The following is a 27362-nucleotide window of genomic DNA, read 5'->3' on the forward strand; positions in this document are numbered from 1 at the left end:
AGCTGAAATCACGAAAGATTTGTCACAGCGCGGAATATGTTAATTTTTTGGTACAACAACAAAAACAACAGTGTTATAAAAAATGCATTTTAATTCAAATACAAACATACATATATGTACATGTGTGTATATATAATTTATAGCATAAAATATTATCTACGGCAACACGCTTTAGCTAAGCAAAATCAGCCAAGCCCCTGAAAACAAGCGAAAATCATACATATGCACACATATATACTTATATATATGTATTATATACAAGCGTACATAATTATGGTACATACATATGTATTTATTGTATATCAGTTTATTTTGGTGCTAAATCTGAAAAGCAATCAAAGCGAAATGTTGAAGCAAACAAAACAAAAAGTGATCAAATAGACGTACATAAATATACATATATATATAGCATTAAGTCGCACAAGCGCCGGACATTATTGTCGAAACTGTCGCCAAAAATAGACAGTCAACAAAAAGCAAATAAGCATAAATGAAAAAACTCGAAAACAAAACAACAACAAAAGACCAAAGCTCATATCATTAAATTAAACAAGCATTAGTTGAATATCAGCGATGGCAGTCAAAACAAAAGTTTGAAAGCCGGCGGGGAAATACATATGTACATATGTAAGTACATAAATATGTATGTATGTAAAATGCTGTCTAATGGCGCACGTAGCAAAATCATCCGCCAAAAATTGTAAATTGAATAATTAACAAATTGCCATTTACTATCGTTCTATAGGAGGTCTCAAGACTTTTTTTACAAACCATTGAAACCATAAAAGCTATAATTAGAAAAAGTGAACAAAAGCTAACTTCGTTCAGTACTGAACAGTACTACAAGTATGATAGCTAGCTTGAAATATCAGAGTGATGGTATCACATATCGGTCGATGAGTGAGTGTGCCAGCGGAATGATAAATTATATTTTTGGCTAAAAGTTGAATGCGTGGACTTCAACGAACGATCTTTTGATTTCGCTAGCTGGGATTCTACGTCGTTTGAACGTATTTTTAGACGGCCGACACAGCACCTTGTTGTTGTTGATAGATTATTTAGACTTGGATGAATATATTTTACTATATATTATATAAAATATTGTTTAACTAATGGTTTTCGACGCCCAAAGCCTACTAGTTAACTGGAAACATCGACCGCACTTTCAAAAAGTCCAACGCCGTTTCTCTTTAGAATATCTGAGAGATATACCTACATATATTTTCGGTAAAAAATTTATCACAAGCATTCAGGTCCTAATTTTAGGTATCTGGTATCTTTGAAAATGTATGCTCCGACTTCAGCAATTTTTAAACAGGAGATCCTTCACTATAAATGTTCTGTTCCGAAACCTTCACTGGTGCTTAATTTATAGATTGCAAAGTAAACGAATCATATGGAGCTCAAAATTGTGGTATAGGGAAAATAGGCGTGGTTGTGAACAGATTTCGCTACTTTTCAAACTGCAGTATAAGAATGCCAAATTAACGATACGAACTCAATTTCAGTGAAAATCGTCGAGTAGTTCCTGAGATATCGTTTTTCACCCATAAGTGAACGACGCCACGCCCATTTCAAAGTTTGTATAGACATTTGAGGGCAGCTCTTCTGTATCTTCTTTACCATGAAATTTAAGGTTTCAACATAACCTTTGTATGGGAGGTATGCGTGATTATAATATATAATGTCCAAAGCAAACGACTCTAGAGAGTTTGGTTGATATAGCTTTAGTAATTAACGAGCTATGTACAAAAAACTTAGTAGGGGCGGGGCCACGCCCACTTCTCCAAAAAAATTACACTCAAATATGATTTCAAATCTACTCGTCACTCTGATCACTTTGGTATATAGATATAACCCTATTAGCAACTTTGTTGCGAGAGTATAAAAATCAGATTTACAAAACAAACTTTGTTTCATTTGTTGACCAAAACTTAACAAATGTCTTTCTTTCTGATCACTAATAGACTTTTCACTTGTAATTTATTACCTTACTTGAATATAAGATATCAGGATCCCTCAACTGATAGCTGATGCATGTCTTCATACACATATGCAGGTATTCAAAGACGCTTATCAGTAAATAAGCAACCCATCGAATTGTCATTATAAACAAAAATGTCTGCAAAGGTAAATAATTGTATTTTTATAAGCTTACATACATATACATATATGTATAAGTACATGTGTATTTGATATATTCTATATGTATATTTGTACAATAAATTGAAAGTTAAATAAAAAACAAATCCTTCACATAAGAAGTGAATAAATATTTATGAAAGCTTAAGTAAATAAGCTGGAAAATAAATTGATCCGGCGCACGGTGTTAACTGCCGGTTTGCCAAGCCACATCCGTAACGCGGAAATTGAACTTATCTCTCAGTTGCATATAATTAAGCGTAGACCTTTGACTTTCAATATTGTCTAGTTGATACACTGTCGCAATGGCATTTCCCTATGCAATATTTTAATTAATGTACATATATTTGATTGTAATGGCAAAAGTGGTGTATGGCAGATACTCATACATTTACTTTGGTACTTATAAAACGATTAAGTACCAAAGAGACTTTCATTATTAATCAGTTTAGAAAATAAATTATAAAAATATCAGCATAATTTAGATTCAAGCTTATATTATATGATTTCAATATATTTCTGTGATGATTTTTTGTATATGAGAAATATATTTTAACAACTTAAAAGTTCCATCATTCTACGTTTTTGATTTTAATTAATTTTATCAGCTAAAAATATCAATTCCCAAGATCGGGTTTTGTTTAGAGAGTAGAGAGTAGAGAGAATACAAACTAAGCGCAGCTGTGTAATAAAACCAAGATTCTAAGGTTCATTGATAAGAAACTGATGAACAATTAAATTGAGCTAACAATAATCAGTGTAAGATTTGAAAGCATGGATTATAATAATATTTTATTGGAAGCATACTTGAAGAACTTAAAAATTTCAACTTTAAACAGATATCGTAACGAAGCGTTTCACACAGTGCCATCTACAGTGTTTTACTGTTATTCAGTTATTAATATGCCATAAAAAAAAAATAAACTTAAATTTATCAAACTATAAATAGACATAAAAATATATTTAAAAAACATTAATTAAGGTGCGAACTCTTTAAATAAATAAATAGCAGTGATAACGAATATTATCGTTTTCTTTTCCTCTACAAACATACATACATGTATTCGTCTGGAACAACTCATTTAAGTTTTTTTATTTATAAATCCTTCAACACGCGACGAGCAAAAAACTTAAAATATAATAACAAATATCGAAATTATTGAATGTTTGAGTGCAAAATGCTATTTTTAGCCGTTTGTTTACATACATACGTACACAAAAGTCAAAAAAGTGACCGAAAAATGTAGAAGCCCCAAACAAGTTTGTATAAACTTGCGATTGATTATTTGGTGTTCTACAGTACAAGAAAAAAATGCCAAGTTTTGGAAAAAAATGCAGACGCCGGCTGGCAAATGTACAGCGTTGTGGTCAAAAAAAAAAGCACGCAAAACATTATATTTAGAAACTGTTGAGACTTTTAGATTGACTTACATACCATGCAGGAAATCGCATTACTACTGATTGATGCGTAAAAGTATCTCATAAAGTCATACAGCATGTCCATAATGCATCCCTGTTATTAATTTATACATATTATTATCTCTTATTTGTAAATATATTGCTGCGGAGCGGATTTGATAGAAATGCTTAAAGTTGAACCCAAAAATGTTCTATAAACTTGACTCAAAGTGAAAACACTGTACGCTCTGAACAACTATAAATTCTTCGCTGCCTTCTTTCTGTTTTTGTTTGTCTACTACAAAATATTATTGTAAGAATTGTTTTAAAAAATACTACAAACGAAAGTCGAAACTATTCTTCAAACTAAATCTGAGACATGTATAACAAAACTTCTAAATTTTATTTATAAATTTTTAAACTCAGTGGCGAGCACTTTCCTACAAGGGTTTCCATAGTAGCCAGCCGTTTGACAAAAAAGGCTTATATAACTGCAGAACTCCTTATAAACGCATCTACACAAGCATACTGTGTGGATTTTTATCGACACCGACAAAGTTGAAGGCCAAATACATTATTCAAAAGGGTGGGCAAAGAGTGTTCGGCAAACGATAAATTTGAAATATTTGTATAAATTATGATATAAAATATTAAACCATAATATATAGCATATATATAATATATATGTAACTTAACTTATGGAAAGTCGTTTGATTCGACCGATGAAATTGGTACCTTAATTTTGAGACTACGCGGAAGGTGGACCTCTTTTGAAGTACATATGTATGTATATTTCACTTGAGCTGCCTAAAACGCATCCACCCCTTTTTCACGTGCTTTATATATATTGTAATATGTATTTCGGAATATGTTCTCGGAGAACAAACCATGGCTTTTTATACTCTCGCAACAAATGTTGCTAAAGAGAGTATTATAGTTTTGTTCACATAACGGTTGTTTGTAACACCCAAAACTAAACGAGTTAGATAAAGGGTTATATATACCAAAGTGATCAGGGTGAAGAGTGGAGTTCAAATTCGAATGTCTGTCTGTCCGTCCGTCCGTCCGTCCGTCCGTCTGTGCAAGCTGTAACTTGAGTAAAAATTAAGATATCTTGATGAAACTTGGCACACTTATTTCTTGGCACCATAGGAAGGTTGCTTTCGAAATGAGCAAAATCGGACCACTGCCACACCTACAAAATGGCGAAAACCGAAAACACATAAAGTGCCATAACTAAGCCATAAATAAAGCTATGGAAATAAAATTTCGTATGAAGGATCGCACTATGAAGGGGCATATTTGGATGTAATTTTTTTGGGGAAGTGGGCGTGGCGCCGCCCCCTACTAAGTTTTTTGTACATATCTCGCAAGCCAATAGAGCTATATAAACCAAACTTTCTGCAGTCGTTGTTTTTAGCCACTTCTTAATACAGTCCAAAAATGAAAGAAATCGGATCATAACCACGCCCACCTCCCACACAAAAGTTAGGTTGAAAATTGGTAAAAGTGGGTTAACTCACTAACGAAAAACGGCAGAAACACTAAATTTCACATAAGAAATGGGAGATGGAAGCTGCACTCTAATTTTTTAACAAAATGGAAAATGGGCGTGGTATGGGTCAAAAACCATATCTCAGGAACTACTCCACCGATTTCAATGAAACTTGGTTTGTAATAGTTTCCTGACATCCCAATGATATGTTGTGAAAATAGGCCAAATCGCTTCACAACCTACTGCCTACTTCCTATATACCAGAACTTTGAAGACGATCTGAATCGTTTGCTTTACAATATATAAAGTAAGTACTAGTGAAGATATCGGTGCAGAACTTTGCACAAATACTATGTTAATGGTGTGGCAGCCCCATTCTAAAAATCGCCGAAATCGGACCATAGCTTTTTAAGGCCCCATATATCGAACATGAGGACTTCGGTGCTTCTAACCTAATATTAGGGTTTCCAACTTTCAATGGACTTTGTACAATATATATGACGAATATGTGGGTCAAATTGTGTATAATATAATATTAATAGAGTTAAATAAATAAATTGCGAGAGTATAAAATGTTCGGTTACACCCGAACTTAGCCCTTCCTTACTTGTTCTCTCAAATGTTTCTCTAAATTTAGGAACTTAACTAAGCGAACGAATGTTTATCGGGAATTTTTCGATTCTGTCACCCATTTTACAGAAAAAAAACATACAAATGCTCCTACTAACTAATTTGGAATAAAAAATAGAATTTCTCACAAAGAGAAAGCTGTTCAATTAGGGTGTAATTTTTAATTGGTAAGCGATTGGAGGCACAGACACAAGCTAATAAAGGTACATATCAGTCACTACCACGATAAACTAAAACAATTTATGGGACATGAAAATGTTAAAATAATTAGTATGATAATCGCGACACAATTTGATCTGATAAAACTATAGCATATATGAATATATATTAGGTTAGGTTAATCTAGTTATATATGGTTATAAATAAGCAATAACAATTCGAAAAATTTGCATAAAACCAGTGAAAGAAACATCCAATTATATTATTTATGAGATTTGCTATAAAAATGCGAACTTTAAACAATCAAATAATTTACATAAATCAATACTTGAATTGTGTTGTGTGGAACTAATATGCAAACATTTGCCATGAAAACATTATAATGAAATAAAAAATAGAAAATAGAAAATAATGAAACCAAAAAGAGTAACAACATGAAAAAACAACAAAAAATTATTTAATAAAAAAAATCAAACCAAAAAAGAATTAATCAAAACAAAACGCATTAAAAAACTCAAAAAATATATACATATGTATCTTTAACTTAAATGTGTTAACCACTAAATACCACTTCCGTACACAATTGAGGTTATAATATTTTATTTTTACAAAATTTTTGTAAACCCAACAGAGTGAAGATGTCTTAAAATAAAAACGGTATACAAAAAAAAACTGTGTGAAGTCAAATGTATAGCTTTGAAAAAAATAAAACAAAAACCTAAAGTACAGTTATGGATATTCATCCCACATACAGTAGTACAAACTTAATTTATTTATTGGAACAACAAAAAACACAAAGTTATCCCAACAATTAACAGTGCAAATCAATAAAAAAAAACCACAACCCGCCGAAATATCCGCTCAATAGCGGTAAAATGCTTTAATCCGCACACAGCGACACCACAACACTATGGGAATTGGTGGCCGTATTATGCAGCGTTATCTGTGCTCACTACTCCGTCAAACGCTGCTGATTTTACTCGTCTGTGCTGTGGCACTAGTCAACACCACCACTAACAACCAAACGGAGTCCCCACTGATACCCACACGCATTGCCAGTCAAACGTTTCCTTTCATACGGAAGGGCGTTAAAAGCGAATCGGTGCAAACATTTATAGCGCCACGACGCAATGACACGCCCCATTATGCCGAATACCACATTACATTGTTGGCTATGTTGCCCACCACCGAACCGGATACAAATAATGACTGCTTCATGGCGAAAATGTTGCCCGCACTCGAGCTCGGTATTGGTGCGGTGCAGAAACATGGTTTTCACGAAGCCTACATTGATTTTACGCTCGTAGCCCGTGACTCCTTCTGCTCGTCGATATACGGACCGATTGGTTTCTATGAGGTGTTGCTGCAGCAGCCGTATTTGCATGCCATCTTCGGTCTGCCGTGTGAATATGTTTTGGCGCCGATCTCACGTTATGCTGGCGCTTATAGTATACCCGTTATAACGACGGCCGGTAGTGCTTCGGCATTTGGCAAGAAAGCTGGCAATTTTCCGACATTGACGCGTCTACGTGGCACACAGGGTAACAATTTGGGCAATGCGGTGTTCGCGATCATCAACGAATTCAATTGGACGCGCACGGCTCTGATCTATGAATCGGATAATATTGATGATAAAGGCTATTCGGTGTGTTTCTTCTGCTCGTATGCGATACATGAGAAGCTGGGTACAAGTTCGGTTATACAGCAGGGATTCGATAGGAATACGTGGAATGGCACGAAGATTAAAAATATGATGATGAAACTATCGAAGGAAGTACGAAGTAAGTATACAGCTTAAATTTTAGTATTTTAACGCATGGCTATGGTGAAGTGTTTGCAATGAAAACAAAATTTCTACCTAATAATATAAGCTAACACAAGTATTTCTAAACAAAATGTTTCACTTCCGTTAAAAACAAATAACACGAGCGTCCGTGTTTCATTACATACCAAATGATGATATTTGACTGCTATCTCATATAATCGAGCAATGGTGTACCCTGTAACAATTAGCCCTAACACACACTCAAACAGAAGCGACTACTCAGACCACCTATTGCATTTTCCCTGCCAGCCAAAGGTGGTGAAAAAGCTGGTTAAACCGAAGTTTTTTAAATCCACAAAAGTGGTAAAAAAAGTGGTGAGTTTGCCATAGGCCAGCATAGCTGCTTGTGAGTTTTTTAACCACTATTCCCCTCACACGTACGAATACAAAAACAAAACAACCCAAACGTGTGCGTTGGTGTTATTTATGCAAATTACAATAAATAATTTCGTTGTATCTGTGTAAATATGTACTCGCATGTATTTATTTGCTTATAAATATAAGTACAATATAATTGTACAATATTTATAATGACAGCCCTCGAAAGGTTGTTGAACGCCGACTTCGATTGCACAGGTTGCATAGACGTCTCGATTAGTGTGAGTGAGTTCGTTTTTTAACGAATATTGACATCGATACGACAACAAAATTATATGTTTGTACTTCAAGTATTATTTAACAGTAATCATTAATTTCTTTATTAATAGAAGCAATTTTATATACACTAGTATGTATTATATGTACGTATGTATGTATTCTAAAGTCTGCTTCAGTAGGTCAGTAAGTTCATATTTCATAAATTAATTTCCAAAATTTCCCAAATTCAATGCTGGTCCTTCTAGACTACAACTTTATATAAGACTAGTAAGGAAAGGCTAAGTTCGGGTGCAACCGAACGTTTTATCGCAATTTGATATAGTTTTATTAAAATAACACACAATTTGACCCATATATTCAACAAAAAGTCCAATAGAATAACGAAAATCATTATATATAGTATATGAGGGCTGAGTTAATTCCTGAACCGATTTCACTAATTTACATCACCTAGGATATATTAAAGCGATGGGATCAGATGGAAAACAAAATTTCGTTAAATGGGAAGTAGGCGTGGTTGTAAACCGATTTCGCCCATTTTTTTTTTTATACGTGTTATCAGGTTGTCAAGAAAATATTATGTACCGAGTAGTTCCTGAGATATAGTTTTTGACCCATAAGTGGCCCATTTTCCTTTTTTTTTTAATCGGAGTGCAGCTCTTATATACCATTTATTCTGTAAAATTTAGTGTTTCTGACTTTTTCGTTAGTGAGTTAACTCACTTTTAGTAATTTTTAACATAACCTTGTATGGGAGGTGGGCGTGGTTATTATCCGATTTCAACTATTTTAATGGTGTGTAATGGGGTACGTAAGGGAAACGACGCCCACTTCTCCAAAAAAATTACATCCAAATATACCTCTTCCTAGTGTGATCCTTTGTACCAAATTTTAGTTTTATAACTTTATTTATGGCTTAATTAAGTCTTTTATTTCTGGGTGACACAAACAATGTGAACAAAATTATTATACTCTCTTTAACAACTAAAAGAGAGAGATATAAAAATCAAATCGAATAACTTGGCAACACCGTAATATCAAGATAGTTTGAAGATAGTTTGAAGATAGGCATCTTTTAAAAGTTTTTCTCTGACTGTTTTTTCAAAGAAATCTCTTATTTTTAACTATAAAAAGTCCTCAGCTTGAAAAGCTTTTTGTCACTATTTTTAGTCGAAGATATCACATCAAAATTTACCAGTTTAGTCATAACATTAAAAAAATATATTTTTGAATGTCATGTAAGATTTAGATCTCGAAATGCTTGGGATCTTAAATAAATCTATTTCAGCATAATTAATATTGAATATGATCAGAAATACAAAAAAGAAAAAATGCTCATGCCGAGTTTCGAACCTCATTGAGTTTGTCGTCAGTTTGACTTTGTTCGTACACTGTCTTTCGGAGTTTGCACCAATATTTTCACTGTTCCTTGTTATATGGCGTATTTGTATGGGTCCCCTTCAGCTTTCATAAGCAGTTGGAATGAGATTATACGATATATCTCATATGTAAGTAAATAAAACAAATAAATGTCTATTTCTAAATCACGAAATATAATTGTCCATTCTCATCTCAGTAAATAAACGCAAATCATACCATATTTTAGTATCGTTAACTTTACAAATGACTTATTTGCTTAATCAAACCCTTTATAATTATATCCACAAATATGCAATTTATGTATATTACTCATTCAGGTTTAAATCGAAATCACTTAAGTACACAAGGCAACAAGTTCGCTAGTTAGCTTGTAATTATTAGTCGTTAGATGAGTTGAGAAAACTGAGTCATGTAAATTAAGTATCTCGGTAAAAAAATATAGGATTTTACTTTATAATTAATGAAATTGCGTCTGGACGTTGTTTATGTGAATATGTGAGTAACATTGCATCCATTCGGATTGCATTCCATATCTGAGACACTAATGATCTCACTTTCTATGATCAAAGTCTACATATATTAGCATTATGAACTTTGACATTTATATTACGAAACGATTCAGAATAAAATCTAGTACGATATAATTAATTTCCTGGAACATCGGCTCTAAATCACCATAGCTGAGGCTGGAAAACTCGCCTCTGCTATGAGACCTATATTTAGCGCGTTTGGGTGGTTTGTTCGATTGGCCTCGCGTTGGAGCCAATCGAACATTTCGAAGGATTTTTCAATAGGGATGCTACTATGGGATATCAATGAAATTTTTTATTCCTATGAAAGTACATTCGATGCCATTATGTATGGAACTCGACGACCACCACTCTTGCATAAGTCCAGTCGCTGAACCCAGTTTTCGACGGTTTTCAAGCATAAATCGGCCGATTCTGCTGCAATTTCACGCAATTTCGATATTCATATGAAGTTTATCAATCGTCGCTGGCTTGTTGGGTCTATACCAACACTTGACGTAGCCCCACAGGAAATAGTCTAACGGCGTCAAATCGCATGACCGATGCGGTCCATTGACTGGGCCATTTCGCGAGATAACACGTTCAGCAAGCTAGGTTTTCAATAAATCGATTGTGACATTCGCTGTGTGGCTTGTGGCGCCATCCTGTTGGAACCGCATATTGTCCAAGTCCATATTATCCAATTCTGGCCAAAAACATTCGGTTATCATTGAGCGGTAGCGATTCTCATTCACAGTACGGCCCAATGACGACGCCGACGAAGCCATACTGCCAGAAATAAGCCGACCATTTATAAATTGGACGTAGCACTCTTAAAGTTGAGGCCACTGCCTCCGAATTTCAGTAGTAAATTTTAATAATTTCGACTCGTTGGTGGATCGTATATCTTTCCATGATGAAATGGCAAACCTTACTGAAGAGAGTGAGAATGTCAAAAGAGCGGGGAAAAATAGGCGTTGTTTTTTATCCCTATCGGTCTACTTTTGTAGCTACCCTATTGAAACACCCTTTATTTTATAGCTATGATCGACTACAAATTGTAATTGATATTATAACTGATCTTAGACGAGTTATTTGCATACATATGTACTTATAGAAATTATCAAAATCAATTTTAACATTCAAATACATGTATATGTACATACATACAAGCAATTATTTGCAACATTATGCGGCAAGTAATTGCTTTTATAGCATGCTTAGGTGCTGTTATCGCAACTGCAAGCCCACACAAATGGGTGAAGGCAATCAAATGAAGCTGTCACGTAAGACAAGTAGACGCCAGCGCTTGCTTGCAATAGATATCCTATATGATTCTTATTGTTGTTGTATTTGTATAGCAAATTGAATTATTGACAATTTCAAGTCTATTATTTTTTATTTTATTGTATACTTAGTTATTTTTATTGCACTCGCTATTATTACGATTTCCGTTCATATAAATTATTGGCAACATTGTGAGTTACGGGATGACTATGTACGTACATATGCATAGAGTCACAAACGCCATATACATATACATATTTACGCGAATACATATATATATTTCAACTAAGATGCTTATTTATAAGTTGCTGCTATTGACTTTGAGTGGAGATGGGAGCACACCTAAACATACACACATACATACGCATATATAGAAGTGTACGAGTATGTATTTATAAAAATAAATATTTTAATTTATCTGTTCAATATTTGTGCAAAATTGTAGTTTCACTCGCGTGAGGCCTACAAACAAGCCAACATATTTTCGCAAATACAAATATTATTCTTGCATACATATGTACATATTTATTTACACAAGTGATAGTTGTGAGGACACATGCGCGCACCATTAAAACGTGACGTTGTATATTTATTGGCCACATCTAGACTTTATGGCGCTACAGCGTGTCACCGCCCCACGGTCGCCTGTATGATGTCTCATGAAATGCCAACGTTTACATTCGCAGCACAATGGCAGAGATGCAAATAAATTGACAATAAATGTGTGAAATAAACAATTAACACATTCGTAACGGAAGTGCAATCAAATATGCATTCATAAATACATGTACATAAGTATGTAGTTATTTATTGTAGCTTCGTGGTGGTTGTTAGGTGGCGATAATCTCTAAATATCATATTAAATTTAAATTTTTCAAAATTCGAAAATCACACATTGTTTTAAAAATTAGCAGCTGACTACACTCCGAAGTATATACATATACATACATACATATGTACGTATGTATCATATATGCCACATAAAGGGGTAGAGGGTATAGTCTGAATCGCTGATTTTATTGACAACTTATAGTAGCGTAGAACGTGAATTCAAATCCGCCATGGGAGTTATGTTCCGCACCCAAATATAAAGAGATCATACTCATACTGTAAACACACTATAATAATAAAAACACACTTTGATCCCACATTCCTATTCACATTACACATATCCTAACTTCCATATTCACTTTCCACAATCCACATAGCATTTTTTAAGTTACCGACTAACATTGACCCATTCATTCAGAGTCAGCCTTAAGATAGCATCATAATAAAATTATAACGAGGAGAATTTGGTTTATTTGGTTTATTATTTTATTTCAAAACTCTGTAGAGTCAACCTAAGTTGATTCCAAAAACATTAGTTGCCAGCCTGATCAAAAATAGTTTATCTAAAATCGGAAACCACCGGTAGGCAATGAATGCCATTATGTTATCTCCCATTTATGTTGAAGCTTGGTCAAGCATCATCTGGCCACTTTCGAATTCCTGTCACCTTTATTTGGAAGGTGGCGCGAGATAGCTAAGACAATAGGTTAGATTAGTAGTCAGGAAGATCTCACCTGGACACTTTTAAACACTGTTGTTTGTGATACCAAAAAACTCCTAATGGATCAGAAAGACCCTAATGATTCGGCAAAGTGCTTGGAATCTGTTACAAACTTTTTGAGTTGGCTAATGCCAATTCGAGCCTATTCACTAGGTTCGCTGAAAATAAGCCTTCCAAGGAGTTTTACACCCAGTCTGGAAAAAGCTGCATATTGGAGGAGGGCTGTCATCGATTTCAATGCTAGTATTGCCGTTTTGATAATAAACTCCTGCAAAATTGAGGATACAAAACAGTACTGCGAAAAGCAAATGCAACCGCGATACAAATTCAAAGCAGTTTTGACGCTGTTCAAACGTAATGCGAAGGAATAGTCGAAGTAGTGGACTTAACTCAGCGCACCTATTCAAAGGAAAACAAAGTCTACCCTATTGATCGAAAATATGATTCATAAGGTCTGAATTACATCGACTATTTGGAGAAGTCATAACGACGTCACTGTTGACAGTCATAACTTCGAAGTCGTAGATAATTTCGTATACCTGGGAACCAGTATCAACAATCAACATTATCGAAATCCAGCGCAGAATCACTCTTGCCAACAGGTGCTACTTTGGACTGAGTAGGCAAATGAAAAGTAAAGTCCTCTCTCGGCGAACCAAAATCAAACTCTACAAGTCGCTTATCATTCCCGTCCTGCTTTATGTGCAGAAGCTTGGACGATGTCAACATCAGATGAGACGACACTAGGAGTTTTCGAGAAGATTTATGGTCATCAGAACATTGGTAACGGCGAATACCGCAGACGATGTACGAGCTATACGACGACATTGACATAGTTCAGTGAATAAAAAGACAGCGGCTACGCTGTCTAGGTCATGTTGTCCGAATAGACGAAAACACTCCAGCTCTGAAAGTGTTCGATGCAGTACCCGCCGGAGGAAGCCGAGGAAGGGTAAGGCCTCCACTCCGTTGGAGGGACCAGGTGGAGAGCGACCTGGTTACATTTTGGATCTCCAACTGGCGCCGAACTGCGAAGGAAAGAGACGAGTGGTTTAAGTAACATTAAATATTCTACGAAAATAAAACTATAAATATCTTCGTATATTGTGCAAAAAGTGCGAAGTTTGGTGCAAGTGAACCCCTTACCCGAATAATAAAATATGCAAACACGCTTATGCTACTGTAAATAGACATGAGCTTTTCAACAAATTCTTAATTATAAAACACACCTGTTTTGTGCATATAAATTAGACAACACATAACTGTTTAACCGTCTCACGAATTTCGTATCACATTTGAATGCTTTGTTCTTCAGCTATTTTGTATTCAAATTGCAGGCAATTGTTGCTTGTTTCTAAACACAATAGTACGCTACTACTATATTTAGAAAGAAAGAAACGAGAAATCATATTAATTTTTAACGATTTGCTTTTTGTTGCTCATTTCAGTTGTCATTATGTGTGCAGACCCCGAAAATATACGTCGAATTATGCTGACCGCTGAGGAATTGAATATGGTCGATAGCGGCGAATATATCTTTATTAATATCGAAATGTTCTCGCAGTAAGTAAAAATATATGTACACTAAATGAATTATGCATAAGCTAATTGTATAATAATAAGCAGAAAAGATTTTATGTACCCATAAGCAATAGATGAAATAAATTGAAAAGTACCAACTTAAAAATATGCAATTCGATGATTAATATCAAAAGGTACGCTACAAAAATAGATCGATAAAGACAGCAAACCCGCCATATTTCTCCCTGCTCTTTTGACATTTCTCTTCAGTAAGGTTTGACATCTCATTATGGAAAAATATACGATCCAATGAGTCGAAATTATTAAAACTTACTACCGATCGGAGCGCTACGTCCAATTCATAGTCGTCATAAGCGTTCTGTCAGATCAACAATTGTGCCTCTAGTTGGAAATTTGAATCCACAGGCACCATACAAAATGATCCCGTGCCAGTGAGAAAAAAAGTAGCCGTAGTGTCGAGAATATTGCTGTCGTTAGCGCATCAATTGAGGAAGACCCAAATCAGTCTCTTACACGTCGTTCTCAAGCGTTGGGTATCGCTGTGACGTCGTTGTGACGAATTTTGCGTAAAGATCTTGGCCTACATCCGTACAAGATCAAACTGACGCAAGATCTGAAGACACTTTACTACCAGTATAGTCGTATGTTTGTGAATTGGACTGAGCAAAAAAATTAAAATGAAAATGGTCCGGATTTTATCGAAAAATCATCTTCAGCGATAAATCCAATATCTGGCTGAGTGGCTTCGTCAATAAGCAAAATATGTCTTATTGGTCAGGCACCAATCCACACATACTCTATGAGTCACCGTTGCATCCCGAAAAAATTACGGTTTGGTGCGGTTTATGGGCCGGCGGCGTCATTGGGCCGCACTTCTGCAGTGCACGTTACTGTGAATTGGAATCGCTACCGCTTAATGATAACCGAATTGAATGATATGGACTTAGACAATATGTGGCTCAGGATAGCGCCACAAGCCACACAGCGAAGTCATAATCGATTTATTGAAAACCAAATTTGGAACTTGTTATCTCACAAAATGACCCACTCTATTGGCCGTCTCGGTCGTGCGATTTGACGGCGTTAGACTATTGCATATGGGGCTACGTCAAGTCTATAGTCTATGCCAAGACGCCAGCGACAATTTATGAACTTCGTTCGAATATCGAACGTGAAATCAGTATCGCTCGATGTATGCTTGAAAAAAACTCGAAGATTGGGTTCAGTGCCTGGTCTTCTACAAGCGTGCCGTGGTGGTCATGCAAAAGAATTCGAGTTTCATACATTATGTACTTTATCAGGAATAACATTGATATCCCAAACCGTTTTTGTTTTATTTAAAAAAAAACTTTTGTAGTGCTTTTATTGAAAACCCCTTTAGTATAATTCTTGGAGAAAGAAGAGTTATGCCAGGTACTATGAAGGATATAGTAATATAACTAAATGAGCACGTATTCTATAGGTCACGTAATAACATAACAATAATTTAAATCATGTCTTCAGCATACAGTTATGACCTTCACGCCTGTCGAAGTTATTAACGATTTTAAGCAATAGTTGTAGCTTTACTAATTTTCACCAATAAAAATTATATAAGCCGAATACGGTATTTACATATTTAGACGCTTTTTAGCGTCCAACACAACTTTATATCAAAAAGAATCTAGTTATAGAACTATGTGAGCACGTGGCCTATAGTATACGTTAATAAGATAATCGATTCACAATTTCGCTGATATATTGGTGATGCCTAATTTATCACACAAAATCGTTATCAATAGCACCTCTCTCATTGATCACAATCTGAACTACTTTCAGTATACAGTAGCGACCTTCAGATCTGTCAAGTCGAATTCACAGTAATTAGCTAAGCTAATAGTTTTTTCAGCTTTTCAAATGATCAACAATAAGAAAAGTACACGAAGCGGACACGGTATTTATTTAGACGTTTTTTAGCGGCGTCACTCATAATAATAAATACACCGGTAAACTTTGAAAAAAAAAACTAAAAAATCCCTCGTGTCACAACACGAACACGAAATTCTAAAAATAAGAGACATGTGTTTATGCTCATTGATATTATAGTACTAAATAGTCAAAGCAAAAACAGAAAGTGTGTAATTCAGCACATGAGAGATTCGCGTGAATTTCGTTGAACTGAGATTTGGAAGCGTGGCTTGAATGTTAACATAAGCATTTAACAGAAGTCTTCTAAGAATTAAAATTTCTAATTGAACTGTGTGTTGAATAATAAAAAATAATAAAATGCTGGTGATCTGTTGGTGCAGTAACTTCGATAGCAATAGATTTGAAGGGTGCATCAATATTAGACTTGTCGGGAATGAGTCCATTATATTGTAGCTTGGTGGTTCTGTGGTGATGATTTCTTAATGGATAGCTTCAGAAGACTGTAGAGACGAGAGGGTTTCTCCAGAAATTATTAGAAATCTTTCAAACAAAGCTGGCATCTCGAATGAATAAGACCCATAAGATCCTATGACACATAAAGGTCCTAACCTAACCTAAACATATAGACCCGTTTTGGTCCTTTGCGGTACCAGATGGAGTGCCGTCACGTAGTCAATAATCATTTAGGATGCCTGCGCTTGACGCGAATTTCCAAAGGTTGTGTGGTTTCACTAACGATGCCTCTTCCAGATTATCGTACTGTAAGGCCCCCAAATGCTGAAGCTATTAGTCATATAAAGCTAACAGATATTTTTTTTATTCTCAATATGTTTCAATTAATTAGTAGCGGCATTTCAAATACTTGAAGCAAAATTGAATAACACAATAATAATTTCGGTATTACATTAAGGTCTTACAAATAAAACTTTGTACTCGTATCTTCAATCGTAAAATTTATTGAAAATTATATATTTTCATAATCTGGTTTCTCATATTCCAGAGTTCCTTGCCATTCTGCAGTGCGCCTAATGATTTTTTTTATTTTCTTTAATCTTTAAAGCGCCTCACACAACGCTTGGAAGCCTTGGTATGATAAGAATGATACAAAAGAAAATAACGAACGCGCAAAAAAAGCATATACAGCTATATTGAATTTAACACCAAAACAACCGGATGATGAGGCCTACACTAGGGTTTCTAACAAGGTAAGTTTAGTGAATACTGACAGCAAATTGCCTAACTATTATTTGTGTTTAACCTTTGACAGATCAAAACCATCGCCACGAAGAAATATAATTACACATTCCAAGAAAATGAGGATGTTTCTTCCTTTGTTATATCCTTCTTCGATGGTGTATTGCTCTATGCCAAAGCACTCAATGACAGTATACGTGAAGATCCGACAGTGCTGACACGGCCTATAAATGGCACTGATATTGTACGACGTATGTGGGGTCGTAGTTTCAAAGGTATTACCGGTAATGTTACTATCGATAACAACGGCGATCGCATATCAGCATATTCTTTACTGGATATGAATCCAGAAACGGGTAGTTTCGAAATTGTTGCTGATTTCATGCATAATCGTTTGGACTTTGTGCCGGGCAAGGAGATACACTGGGCCGGTGGTCGAAAAGAACCGCCACTTAGTATGCCGATTTGCGGTTACGATGGTTCACTGTGTCCAGATAATTGTAAGTTTAGTTAATTTATAGAAGTAAATTATAATTGATTATAATCCTCAACTCATTTGCTTTACAGCACTACCCGGTTATGCAATACTATCGATCATACTTGGCGTCGTAGTCGTGCTAATGACCGTCGGCTTCTTTTTCGGCTATCGACATTACAAATCAGAGGCGGAAATCAATTCCATGACATGGAAGGTTTCACTGAGTGATTTAGTGTGTCCGGATTTGGGTGGACGCGGTATACGCGGCTCCTTCCACTCACTTGTGCGGCATAACTCGCAGTTGACACTCATGTCCGATGATTTGCGTTCTTTGTGCGGTGATCGTCAAATTTTCATACCAGTTGGGATGTATCGTGGTTGTGAAGTAGCTATTAAGGCTATCGAGAATCGTCAAATCAATTTGACACGTTCGCTAATGTTGGAACTGAAAAGTATGAAGGATCTGCAGCATGATCATTTGGTGAAATTCTATGGCGCATGTTTGGATCCGCCGAAGCGTTTCCTACTCACCGAATACTGTCCGAAAGGCTCACTGCAAGATATATTGGAGAATGAACAATTCCAGCTGGACTGGATGATTAAACTATCACTGATGCATGATATTGTGCGCGGCATGCATTTTCTACACAACTCGGTAATACGTTCGCATGGCAATTTGAAATCCTCCAATTGTGTTGTGGATTCGCGTTTCGTTCTAAAAATAACCGATTTCGGTTTGCATACATTAAAGCGGGAACGACCGGAAGCGGTGGAAAACGATGTGGAGGACTGCAACAGTCATGCGTATTGGAGTAGTAAGTATTTGAATTGATTTTAAAACCCATAAATGAATGTTCGAGGTTTTTAAATCGACTGTCTTCAATTCTTCACAGACGAAATTTAGTCCTTTTCTCTAACTTATATTTAATATCTTACAGAACTATTTTGGACATCGCCGGAATTGCTAAAAATTGGCAATAATCGTCCACCAGAGGGTACACAAAAGGGTGACGTCTATTCCTTTGGCATAATTGTACATGAAATCAGCACAAGACAAGGTCCATTTTATCTGGGCAAGACTGCAATAGAAAAGTCACCTAAAGGTAAGATGAAAAGTAAGGAGGGATGAAATTCGGTTGTAACCATTTATACAACATTATGTACTCTCGCAATTATTAATGTTATTAAGATTACACACACATCGTTCTGTATAGTCGCCATAAATTCACTAGAATAACGAAAAACATCATACATAGTATATGAGGGCTGGGGTAATTCCTGGACCGATTTCACTAATTTTCAACACCAAGCTACAGTATATCCAAGAATATACGATCACTTAATTTTGCTAGGATATCTCACATAGTAAACGATATATGCGGTATAAAGTCCACCAGTAGTTTGAAAATCCGTATAGGGGCTATGTGGGGGCTAGGGGAAATATTGGATCAATTTTATCCATTTATGGCACAGAGGCAAACAATTAGAAGAAACACATCTTCTTTTCGTTAAACAGTTGACACAGGATCTGAGATCCTCATATCCGATTAATGGGGCCCTGAAAAGTTATAGTCCGATTTCGGATCGATTTTTATACTGGCTATGCTACACTAGAAATACAATATTTGTGCAACGATATCTTCATTGGTGCTTAACTTATATGTATATTGTAAAGTGAACGAATCAGTTCGACTTTAAAATTGTGGTATATGAGAAGTAACCGTGGCTGTGAATCGATTTCGCCCATTTTTAAGCTATAGAATTGGGATGCCAAAGAAATGGTTCGAGTCCAATTTCGTTGAAATTGGTCGAGTAGTTTCAGAAATAAAGTGGCGGATCCACGCCCATTTCAAATTTTTAGTAGTTTTCAACATTAACTTTGTATGGGAGGAAGGCGTGGTTATACCGATTTCCTCCATTTTTTGACTGTGTAATAGAAATGATTAAAAAACGAGCCTAATGTGTTTGGTTGATATAACTTTAGTAGTTTACGAGATATGTACAAAAAACCTAGTAGGGGGTGGGACCACACCCACTTTTCAAAAAAAAATTCCAACCAAATATTGTAAAGTGAAACAAATATGCTCCTCTCTAATGGTGATCCTCCACTTACTTGATCTCTTCATATGTCCCAAGGAATCTAATTGTGCAACAGACTTTCGTTAGTTAATGATCTTAATAAACCCCAAAACATATTTAATTATCAAGAATATCACGTGGTACAAATTCTCTTTTTATTATATATATGTATATATATATATATTTATTGTCTTTATGTTCTTGCAATACATTTGTGATTTCAAACGTTATGTTCCAGAGTTACGTTTTCTGTTTCCGTTTCTAACTGCTTTCGTTCCACCGTTCGTTTCATAATGGTTTCTAAATGATCGACTTCGTCACCCGTCTTTTGTAGTTGCCAAAGCAAATAACCGCGTTCAACGGTTGTGGGTTTTCTTTTACTCGGCGGCAGTTGGTTTTTCTGGGGTATAAATTTACCTTTAAAGTGTATAATTATACACGTCAGCACATACATATGTAAATGCTTACCTTCTACCGAGCAACGCCGGGGGCTTAATGGCGTCTGCTCAGTTGGTTCCATTGTAATGCATACAGACTTTTCACTTCTGATATCATCTCGGGAACCTTTTACAGACTCATTGGAATCTTTTTCTTGCGTTTGACATACTTCCCACTCTTCCATCAATTTACTTTTCAGCGATAATTCTGGATTGTCGTCAGTGGAGTCATATGAATCTTTACGCGAAGCGCCACTCTCAAGTCGTTGCTTATTAGGACTCGGTTGTAAATTTGTACCTGGCTTCTGCTCTACTCTTGTTGCAGTTTGTAATTGTGTTGAAGTTTTTAACGTGGGATTATCGTCGAGAAACATATAGTCTGTTGGTGGTTGAGACAAATGCGGCTGGTAGAATGTATATTGGATTTTTGCAGGCGAGAGTTTTGAAGTCTGTGGAAGTTTTGTGGTTTGAATTTTCACCACCTCTGCTTTGTCACTGTTACCACTTGCTGCCGTTAGCTGTTGCTTTGACATTATTGCATTGGAATTGTGTACTTTTTGGTGTCAATTCTAAAAGATTCGACTTTTTCAAGCGAAACTTCTTTATTTCCCCGATTTCGAAATTCAAAATTTTAATTAACAAAGAATTTATTTCATTTTCAAAAATATTTACAAAAAAGAATTTCAAACATATTGACAATAAAAATTTTACATTGAAAATGTATAAAAACGTGTGAATCGATAAATATAGATACGGAATAAAAGTTTGATAAGCACAGTATTTCTGTAGTGATCGAAAAAATCGCATTTGCTCTAGTTGCCCAATATGAAGAGATTAACTTTTACTTCAATTTAAACTCTTACCTTACAGCCTTTTCGCATAGGAGCTAATTGATCAATTAACCGGCCTTTGCTCCATTAAAGCGCTGATTTAGATCGATTTACCATACAAAATAAAAATCTAATTTTTTTACATTACATATAGCATTAATACTACTAAATACAATCAATTAATTAATGATCAATTAATATTTTAATTGATCAAATAATTTGGCTGTACGAAAAGGCTTTTAGAGAACAAGCTGGAGGATAGTGAGTATATAGACGTCAATCACAGAAGCCTATTGCAGACTTACTCAAAAAAACAACAGTATTATATAGGCAAAGGAATGTTTTCCGCATACCTCAGTAGTTCCTCTATAAGGCCCCTGTCCTGGCCACTGTCAGGTTCAACACCGCAAATTCACGATTTTTTTCTTCTTAATTTTCCGAAACAGTTTCAACAAATAACATATTCTTAGAATAGAAGTGCTCTTAACCCATAGCAAACAAAAACTATCTATTCGTGAGTGTCACTAATCCTTTATTTACATTTTACAAGAACGACAACTTCAATTCGCCATTAAATAAGAGTAAATCACCATCTCTTCTAAATGCGTAAAAAATGTCAGAGTTATTGTGTCAATCCTAATTACGGGCAATTCTTTCGGCTAAATAGGCATTTAACATGCATTCCTTTCCTTACCTTCATCATTCCGCCTCCTTTAGGTATCCCATTTGGCTAGCCAGAAACGTAGTCGTTGACACCAAAATGAGCATAGTCCTGAGCGGCTTTTGGCTGTTTGCTGTTTCAATTTACGGAGCTCAGCACGTTTTTGCCGCCGACGGTGTACCTCGTGCCGACGTTCGAGTTCGGAGAGCCAACCGATGCGCGATTCTTCCCAACATTGAAGTTTATACTTTATTCCCCGAGCACTACCAAAAATGATGTTCTCATCCGATGACTTATTAGCGAGTTGCGCTGTAGTCAAATCAGGTCATAAGCCTAACTAAACACGTGAAATGAATGTATGAACATACCCTCATCGAAAAATGTAGTAAACCGCAATGGTTTTCCTTCGCCAATATCCAAAGTCCCAAAGTGGGGTAATTCCTGGACCGATTTCACTAATTTTCAACACCAAGCTACAGTATATCCAAGAATATACGATCACTTAATTTTGCTAGGATATCTCACATAGTAAACGATATATGCGGTATAAAGTCCACCAGTAGTTTGAAAATCCGTATAGGGGCTATGTGGGGGCTAGGGGAAATATTGGATCAATTTTATCCATTTATGGCACAGAGGCAAACAATTAGAAGAAACACATCTTCTTTTCGTTAAACAGTTGACACAGGATCTGAGATCCTCATATCCGATTAATGGGGCCCTGAAAAGTTATAGTCCGATTTCGGATCGATTTTTATACTGGCTATGCTACACTAGAAATACAATATTTGTGCAACGATATCTTCATTGGTGCTTAACTTATATGTATATTGTAAAGTGAACGAATCAGTTCGACTTTAAAATTGTGGTATATGAGAAGTAACCGTGGCTGTGAATCGATTTCGCCCATTTTTAAGCTATAGAATTGGGATGCCAAAGAAATGGTTCGAGTCCAATTTCGTTGAAATTGGTCGAGTAGTTTCAGAAATAAAGTGGCGGATCCACGCCCATTTCAAATTTTTAGTAGTTTTCAACATTAACTTTGTATGGGAGGAAGGCGTGGTTATACCGATTTCCTCCATTTTTTGACTGTGTAATAGAAATGATTAAAAAACGAGCCTAATGTGTTTGGTTGATATAACTTTAGTAGTTTACGAGATATGTACAAAAAACCTAGTAGGGGGTGGGACCACACCCACTTTTCAAAAAAAAATTCCAACCAAATATTGTAAAGTGAAACAAATATGCTCCTCTCTAATGGTGATCCTCCACTTACTTGATCTCTTCATATGTCCCAAGGAATCTAATTGTGCAACAGACTTTCGTTAGTTAATGATCTTAATAAACCCCAAAACATATTTAATTATCAAGAATATCACGTGGTACAAATTCTCTTTTTATTATATATATGTATATATATATATATTTATTGTCTTTATGTTCTTGCAATACATTTGTGATTTCAAACGTTATGTTCCAGAGTTACGTTTTCTGTTTCCGTTTCTAACTGCTTTCGTTCCACCGTTCGTTTCATAATGGTTTCTAAATGATCGACTTCGTCACCCGTCTTTTGTAGTTGCCAAAGCAAATAACCGCGTTCAACGGTTGTGGGTTTTCTTTTACTCGGCGGCAGTTGGTTTTTCTGGGGTATAAATTTACCTTTAAAGTGTATAATTATACACGTCAGCACATACATATGTAAATGCTTACCTTCTACCGAGCAACGCCGGGGGCTTAATGGCGTCTGCTCAGTTGGTTCCATTGTAATGCATACAGACTTTTCACTTCTGATATCATCTCGGGAACCTTTTACAGACTCATTGGAATCTTTTTCTTGCGTTTGACATACTTCCCACTCTTCCATCAATTTACTTTTCAGCGATAATTCTGGATTGTCGTCAGTGGAGTCATATGAATCTTTACGCGAAGCGCCACTCTCAAGTCGTTGCTTATTAGGACTCGGTTGTAAATTTGTACCTGGCTTCTGCTCTACTCTTGTTGCAGTTTGTAATTGTGTTGAAGTTTTTAACGTGGGATTATCGTCGAGAAACATATAGTCTGTTGGTGGTTGAGACAAATGCGGCTGGTAGAATGTATATTGGATTTTTGCAGGCGAGAGTTTTGAAGTCTGTGGAAGTTTTGTGGTTTGAATTTTCACCACCTCTGCTTTGTCACTGTTACCACTTGCTGCCGTTAGCTGTTGCTTTGACATTATTGCATTGGAATTGTGTACTTTTTGGTGTCAATTCTAAAAGATTCGACTTTTTCAAGCGAAACTTCTTTATTTCCCCGATTTCGAAATTCAAAATTTTAATTAACAAAGAATTTATTTCATTTTCAAAAATATTTACAAAAAAGAATTTCAAACATATTGACAATAAAAATTTTACATTGAAAATGTATAAAAACGTGTGAATCGATAAATATAGATACGGAATAAAAGTTTGATAAGCACAGTATTTCTGTAGTGATCGAAAAAATCGCATTTGCTCTAGTTGCCCAATATGAAGAGATTAACTTTTACTTCAATTTAAACTCTTACCTTACAGCCTTTTCGCATAGGAGCTAATTGATCAATTAACCGGCCTTTGCTCCATTAAAGCGCTGATTTAGATCGATTTACCATACAAAATAAAAATCTAATTTTTTTACATTACATATAGCATTAATACTACTAAATACAATCAATTAATTAATGATCAATTAATATTTTAATTGATCAAATAATTTGGCTGTACGAAAAGGCTTTTAGAGAACAAGCTGGAGGATAGTGAGTATATAGACGTCAATCACAGAAGCCTATTGCAGACTTACTCAAAAAAACAACAGTATTATATAGGCAAAGGAATGTTTTCCGCATACCTCAGTAGTTCCTCTATAAGGCCCCTGTCCTGGCCACTGTCAGGTTCAACACCGCAAATTCACGATTTTTTTCTTCTTAATTTTCCGAAACAGTTTCAACAAATAACATATTCTTAGAATAGAAGTGCTCTTAACCCATAGCAAACAAAAACTATCTATTCGTGAGTGTCACTAATCCTTTATTTACATTTTACAAGAACGACAACTTCAATTCGCCATTAAATAAGAGTAAATCACCATCTCTTCTAAATGCGTAAAAAATGTCAGAGTTATTGTGTCAATCCTAATTACGGGCAATTCTTTCGGCTAAATAGGCATTTAACATGCATTCCTTTCCTTACCTTCATCATTCCGCCTCCTTTAGGTATCCCATTTGGCTAGCCAGAAACGTAGTCGTTGACACCAAAATGAGCATAGTCCTGAGCGGCTTTTGGCTGTTTGCTGTTTCAATTTACGGAGCTCAGCACGTTTTTGCCGCCGACGGTGTACCTCGTGCCGACGTTCGAGTTCGGAGAGCCAACCGATGCGCGATTCTTCCCAACATTGAAGTTTATACTTTATTCCCCGAGCACTACCAAAAATGATGTTCTCATCCGATGACTTATTAGCGAGTTGCGCTGTAGTCAAATCAGGTCATAAGCCTAACTAAACACGTGAAATGAATGTATGAACATACCCTCATCGAAAAATGTAGTAAACCGCAATGGTTTTCCTTCGCCAATATCCAAAGTCGCTACGGTTTTACGCCGTTTTTGCTTTAAGTTCGCATAAAGCAGCAGTGAGTCCTTATGTTTTATTTCCGATTGGTGCGAATTAGGGGATATATTCAGCCGAGCTAACGACAAATTTAATATCTCCGAGTTAGTGCAGTTGCGTATATGTATACACTTTTAGGGAACTTACAATTATCAGAGGAAAACGCCTGATGATCTAGTGGTGTTTCTACTCCAATTTCTCCCTCATAATGGTAATATGGGTTATAAAACAAGAATGATTCTTTTTCATCCAAATGTTTTTCATTATCACCAACTAAAGCATCTGCTATGTTCTGCCATGCAGTATTATAAACCTCCGTCAATATTGCCGAATTGTCGGCTTCGCGCGTCGTACTAGTTTCTACCGACTCGTATATTGGTTCTGTATAATGTTCCGAGGTATGTGGTACCAAAAATCCTTTACGAGGACATGTCGAACAAACACTTTCTGAAGATGTACCCTCAGTCCATGCAAAGGCCGCTTTCGTCTTCCACGCTGCGTTAGCAATTTCAGTATATTTATAATCATCTTCGCCGCTGATTAGGCGTGATTTTTGTTTTTTTAGTGTATGCTTTAGTAGATTGATTTGTGTAACCGAAGTGATGGAATGTAATGACCTCTGTGGCAAGTAAGATATTTGATCTGCACGATTTAGTGGTTCGCGTACGAAACTCAACGGACTGTCGTACAGCAATGCCGGCTTGAGTGGATAGTGTTCATATAAAAATGGTGGTCTGGCATGTTTCGGTTTGTTAATGTCAACACGAAAGTTCTGGGTTGGTAGATCTCCTGTTTGTGCGTTGTTTTTTGCACTTGTGGCTACTTCAAATTCTTTTGTGTTAGGATTTAACGTACAGATATTTAACACCTTGGGTTTTGGTGTAACTAAAAATCGTTTCTGCTCTTGAGTCGGTATTGTTGCCTTCAGTAACGATGTGCTGCTTTCGACTGTAGAATATTTATAAGCATCGTTTATATTTTTAAACGTAATCGTACTCATACGATCATTAGCAGGCAGCTGTGCTTCATTGTCGTTAATTTTGCAAGAAATATTGCTCTTTCCCAATTTACATGAAGACATGTCATACACAGCTTTTTTACTTAACGATTGCTACCAATAAATGAGTATTAGCTCTTTTAGAACGTTGCTGGTAGCGTTTGCGACGTGTTCAATTGTTTAGTTCTATATTTAACACAAAGAAGGCATAATTTTCTTTATAATTATCGCCGTACTTTAACCAAGGTATTAGCTCTCACGATTTTAGAATAAAATTTAAAATAGATGTAATAAAAAATTTACTTCATTTCCTTTTTCAAATATTTCAAATAAAATATGTCACATCATATGGTTACGAATGCATTTTCCGAAATTCGAAAATATATGTATATACATATATTCCTTATTAACCTTTGTTTGACACGCTGACCCATTTAGCAAGTTGTAACTAATTCAGTTTTGTGAATAATGTGTATATAAATTTTTGATCCCGTAAAATACTCTCGCAACAAAGTTGCAAAGAGAGTACTATTGTTTTGTTCACATAACCTCATAACGGCTGTTTGTAAGTCATAAAACTGACGAGTTAGATATATAATAGGATTATAGATATATAATAGGATTATATATATAAAAATGAGTAG

The 27362-nt window shown here is 35.6% G+C and overlaps 5 protein-coding genes across 12 annotated transcripts in view; 1 reads left to right on the top strand and 4 right to left on the bottom strand.

Annotated features, from left to right (window-relative positions):
* The window catches only part of Fbxl7_1 (F-box/LRR-repeat protein 7), a 280685-nt gene that overhangs the window by 245670 nt on the left and 7653 nt on the right, over positions 1 to 27362 (bottom strand). The window lies entirely within an intron of this gene.
* The window catches only part of Npr1_0 (atrial natriuretic peptide receptor 1), a 144819-nt gene that overhangs the window by 112016 nt on the left and 5441 nt on the right, over positions 1 to 27362 (top strand). For 4 of the 6 annotated variants that reach the window (XM_011193686.3, XM_054225164.1, XM_054225166.1 and 1 more), the window contains exons 2-7: positions 6456 to 7605; positions 14423 to 14537; positions 17485 to 17629; positions 17692 to 18118; positions 18186 to 18911; positions 19035 to 19199. In XM_011193686.3, the coding sequence (XP_011191988.2) occupies positions 6735 to 7605; positions 14423 to 14537; positions 17485 to 17629; positions 17692 to 18118; positions 18186 to 18911; positions 19035 to 19199 (2449 nt within the window). In that variant the 5' untranslated portion in view covers positions 6456 to 6734. The remainder of the gene's footprint in view (positions 1 to 6455; positions 7606 to 14422; positions 14538 to 17484; positions 17630 to 17691; positions 18119 to 18185; positions 18912 to 19034; positions 19200 to 27362) is intronic. The other 2 variants (XM_054225161.1, XM_054225162.1) reach the window with 1 other exon arrangement.
* Positions 20309 to 21367, bottom strand: LOC105218242 (uncharacterized). 2 transcript variants are annotated; one of them, XM_011193684.3, is made up of 2 exons: positions 20644 to 21367; positions 20309 to 20592 (listed from the first exon to the last, which is right to left on the bottom strand). In XM_011193684.3, the coding sequence occupies exons 1-2, from the start codon at positions 21143 to 21145 to the stop codon at positions 20396 to 20398; spliced, it is 699 nt and encodes a 232-aa protein (XP_011191986.1). In that variant the 5' UTR covers positions 21146 to 21367; the 3' UTR covers positions 20309 to 20395. The 2 variants fall into 2 exon arrangements, with proteins under 2 accessions (XP_011191986.1, XP_054081148.1); XM_054225173.1 differs by having other exon boundaries at positions 20309 to 20575; positions 20644 to 21365.
* On the bottom strand, positions 23479 to 24489 carry LOC128919808 (uncharacterized). 2 transcript variants are annotated; one of them, XM_054225174.1, is made up of 2 exons: positions 23814 to 24489; positions 23479 to 23762 (listed from the first exon to the last, which is right to left on the bottom strand). In XM_054225174.1, the coding sequence occupies exons 1-2, from the start codon at positions 24313 to 24315 to the stop codon at positions 23566 to 23568; spliced, it is 699 nt and encodes a 232-aa protein (XP_054081149.1). In that variant the 5' UTR covers positions 24316 to 24489; the 3' UTR covers positions 23479 to 23565. The 2 variants fall into 2 exon arrangements, with proteins under 2 accessions (XP_054081149.1, XP_054081150.1); XM_054225175.1 differs by having other exon boundaries at positions 23479 to 23745; positions 23814 to 24486.
* Positions 23814 to 27075, bottom strand: LOC114804693 (uncharacterized). Its single transcript, XM_054225172.1, has 3 exons — positions 25869 to 27075; positions 25642 to 25800; positions 23814 to 25582 (listed from the first exon to the last, which is right to left on the bottom strand). The coding sequence occupies exons 1-3, from the start codon at positions 26800 to 26802 to the stop codon at positions 25326 to 25328; spliced, it is 1350 nt and encodes a 449-aa protein (XP_054081147.1). The 5' UTR covers positions 26803 to 27075; the 3' UTR covers positions 23814 to 25325.

This window comes from Zeugodacus cucurbitae, chromosome 2 (genome assembly GCF_028554725.1).
Source record: "Zeugodacus cucurbitae isolate PBARC_wt_2022May chromosome 2, idZeuCucr1.2, whole genome shotgun sequence".
NCBI lineage: Eukaryota > Metazoa > Arthropoda > Insecta > Diptera > Tephritidae > Zeugodacus > Zeugodacus cucurbitae.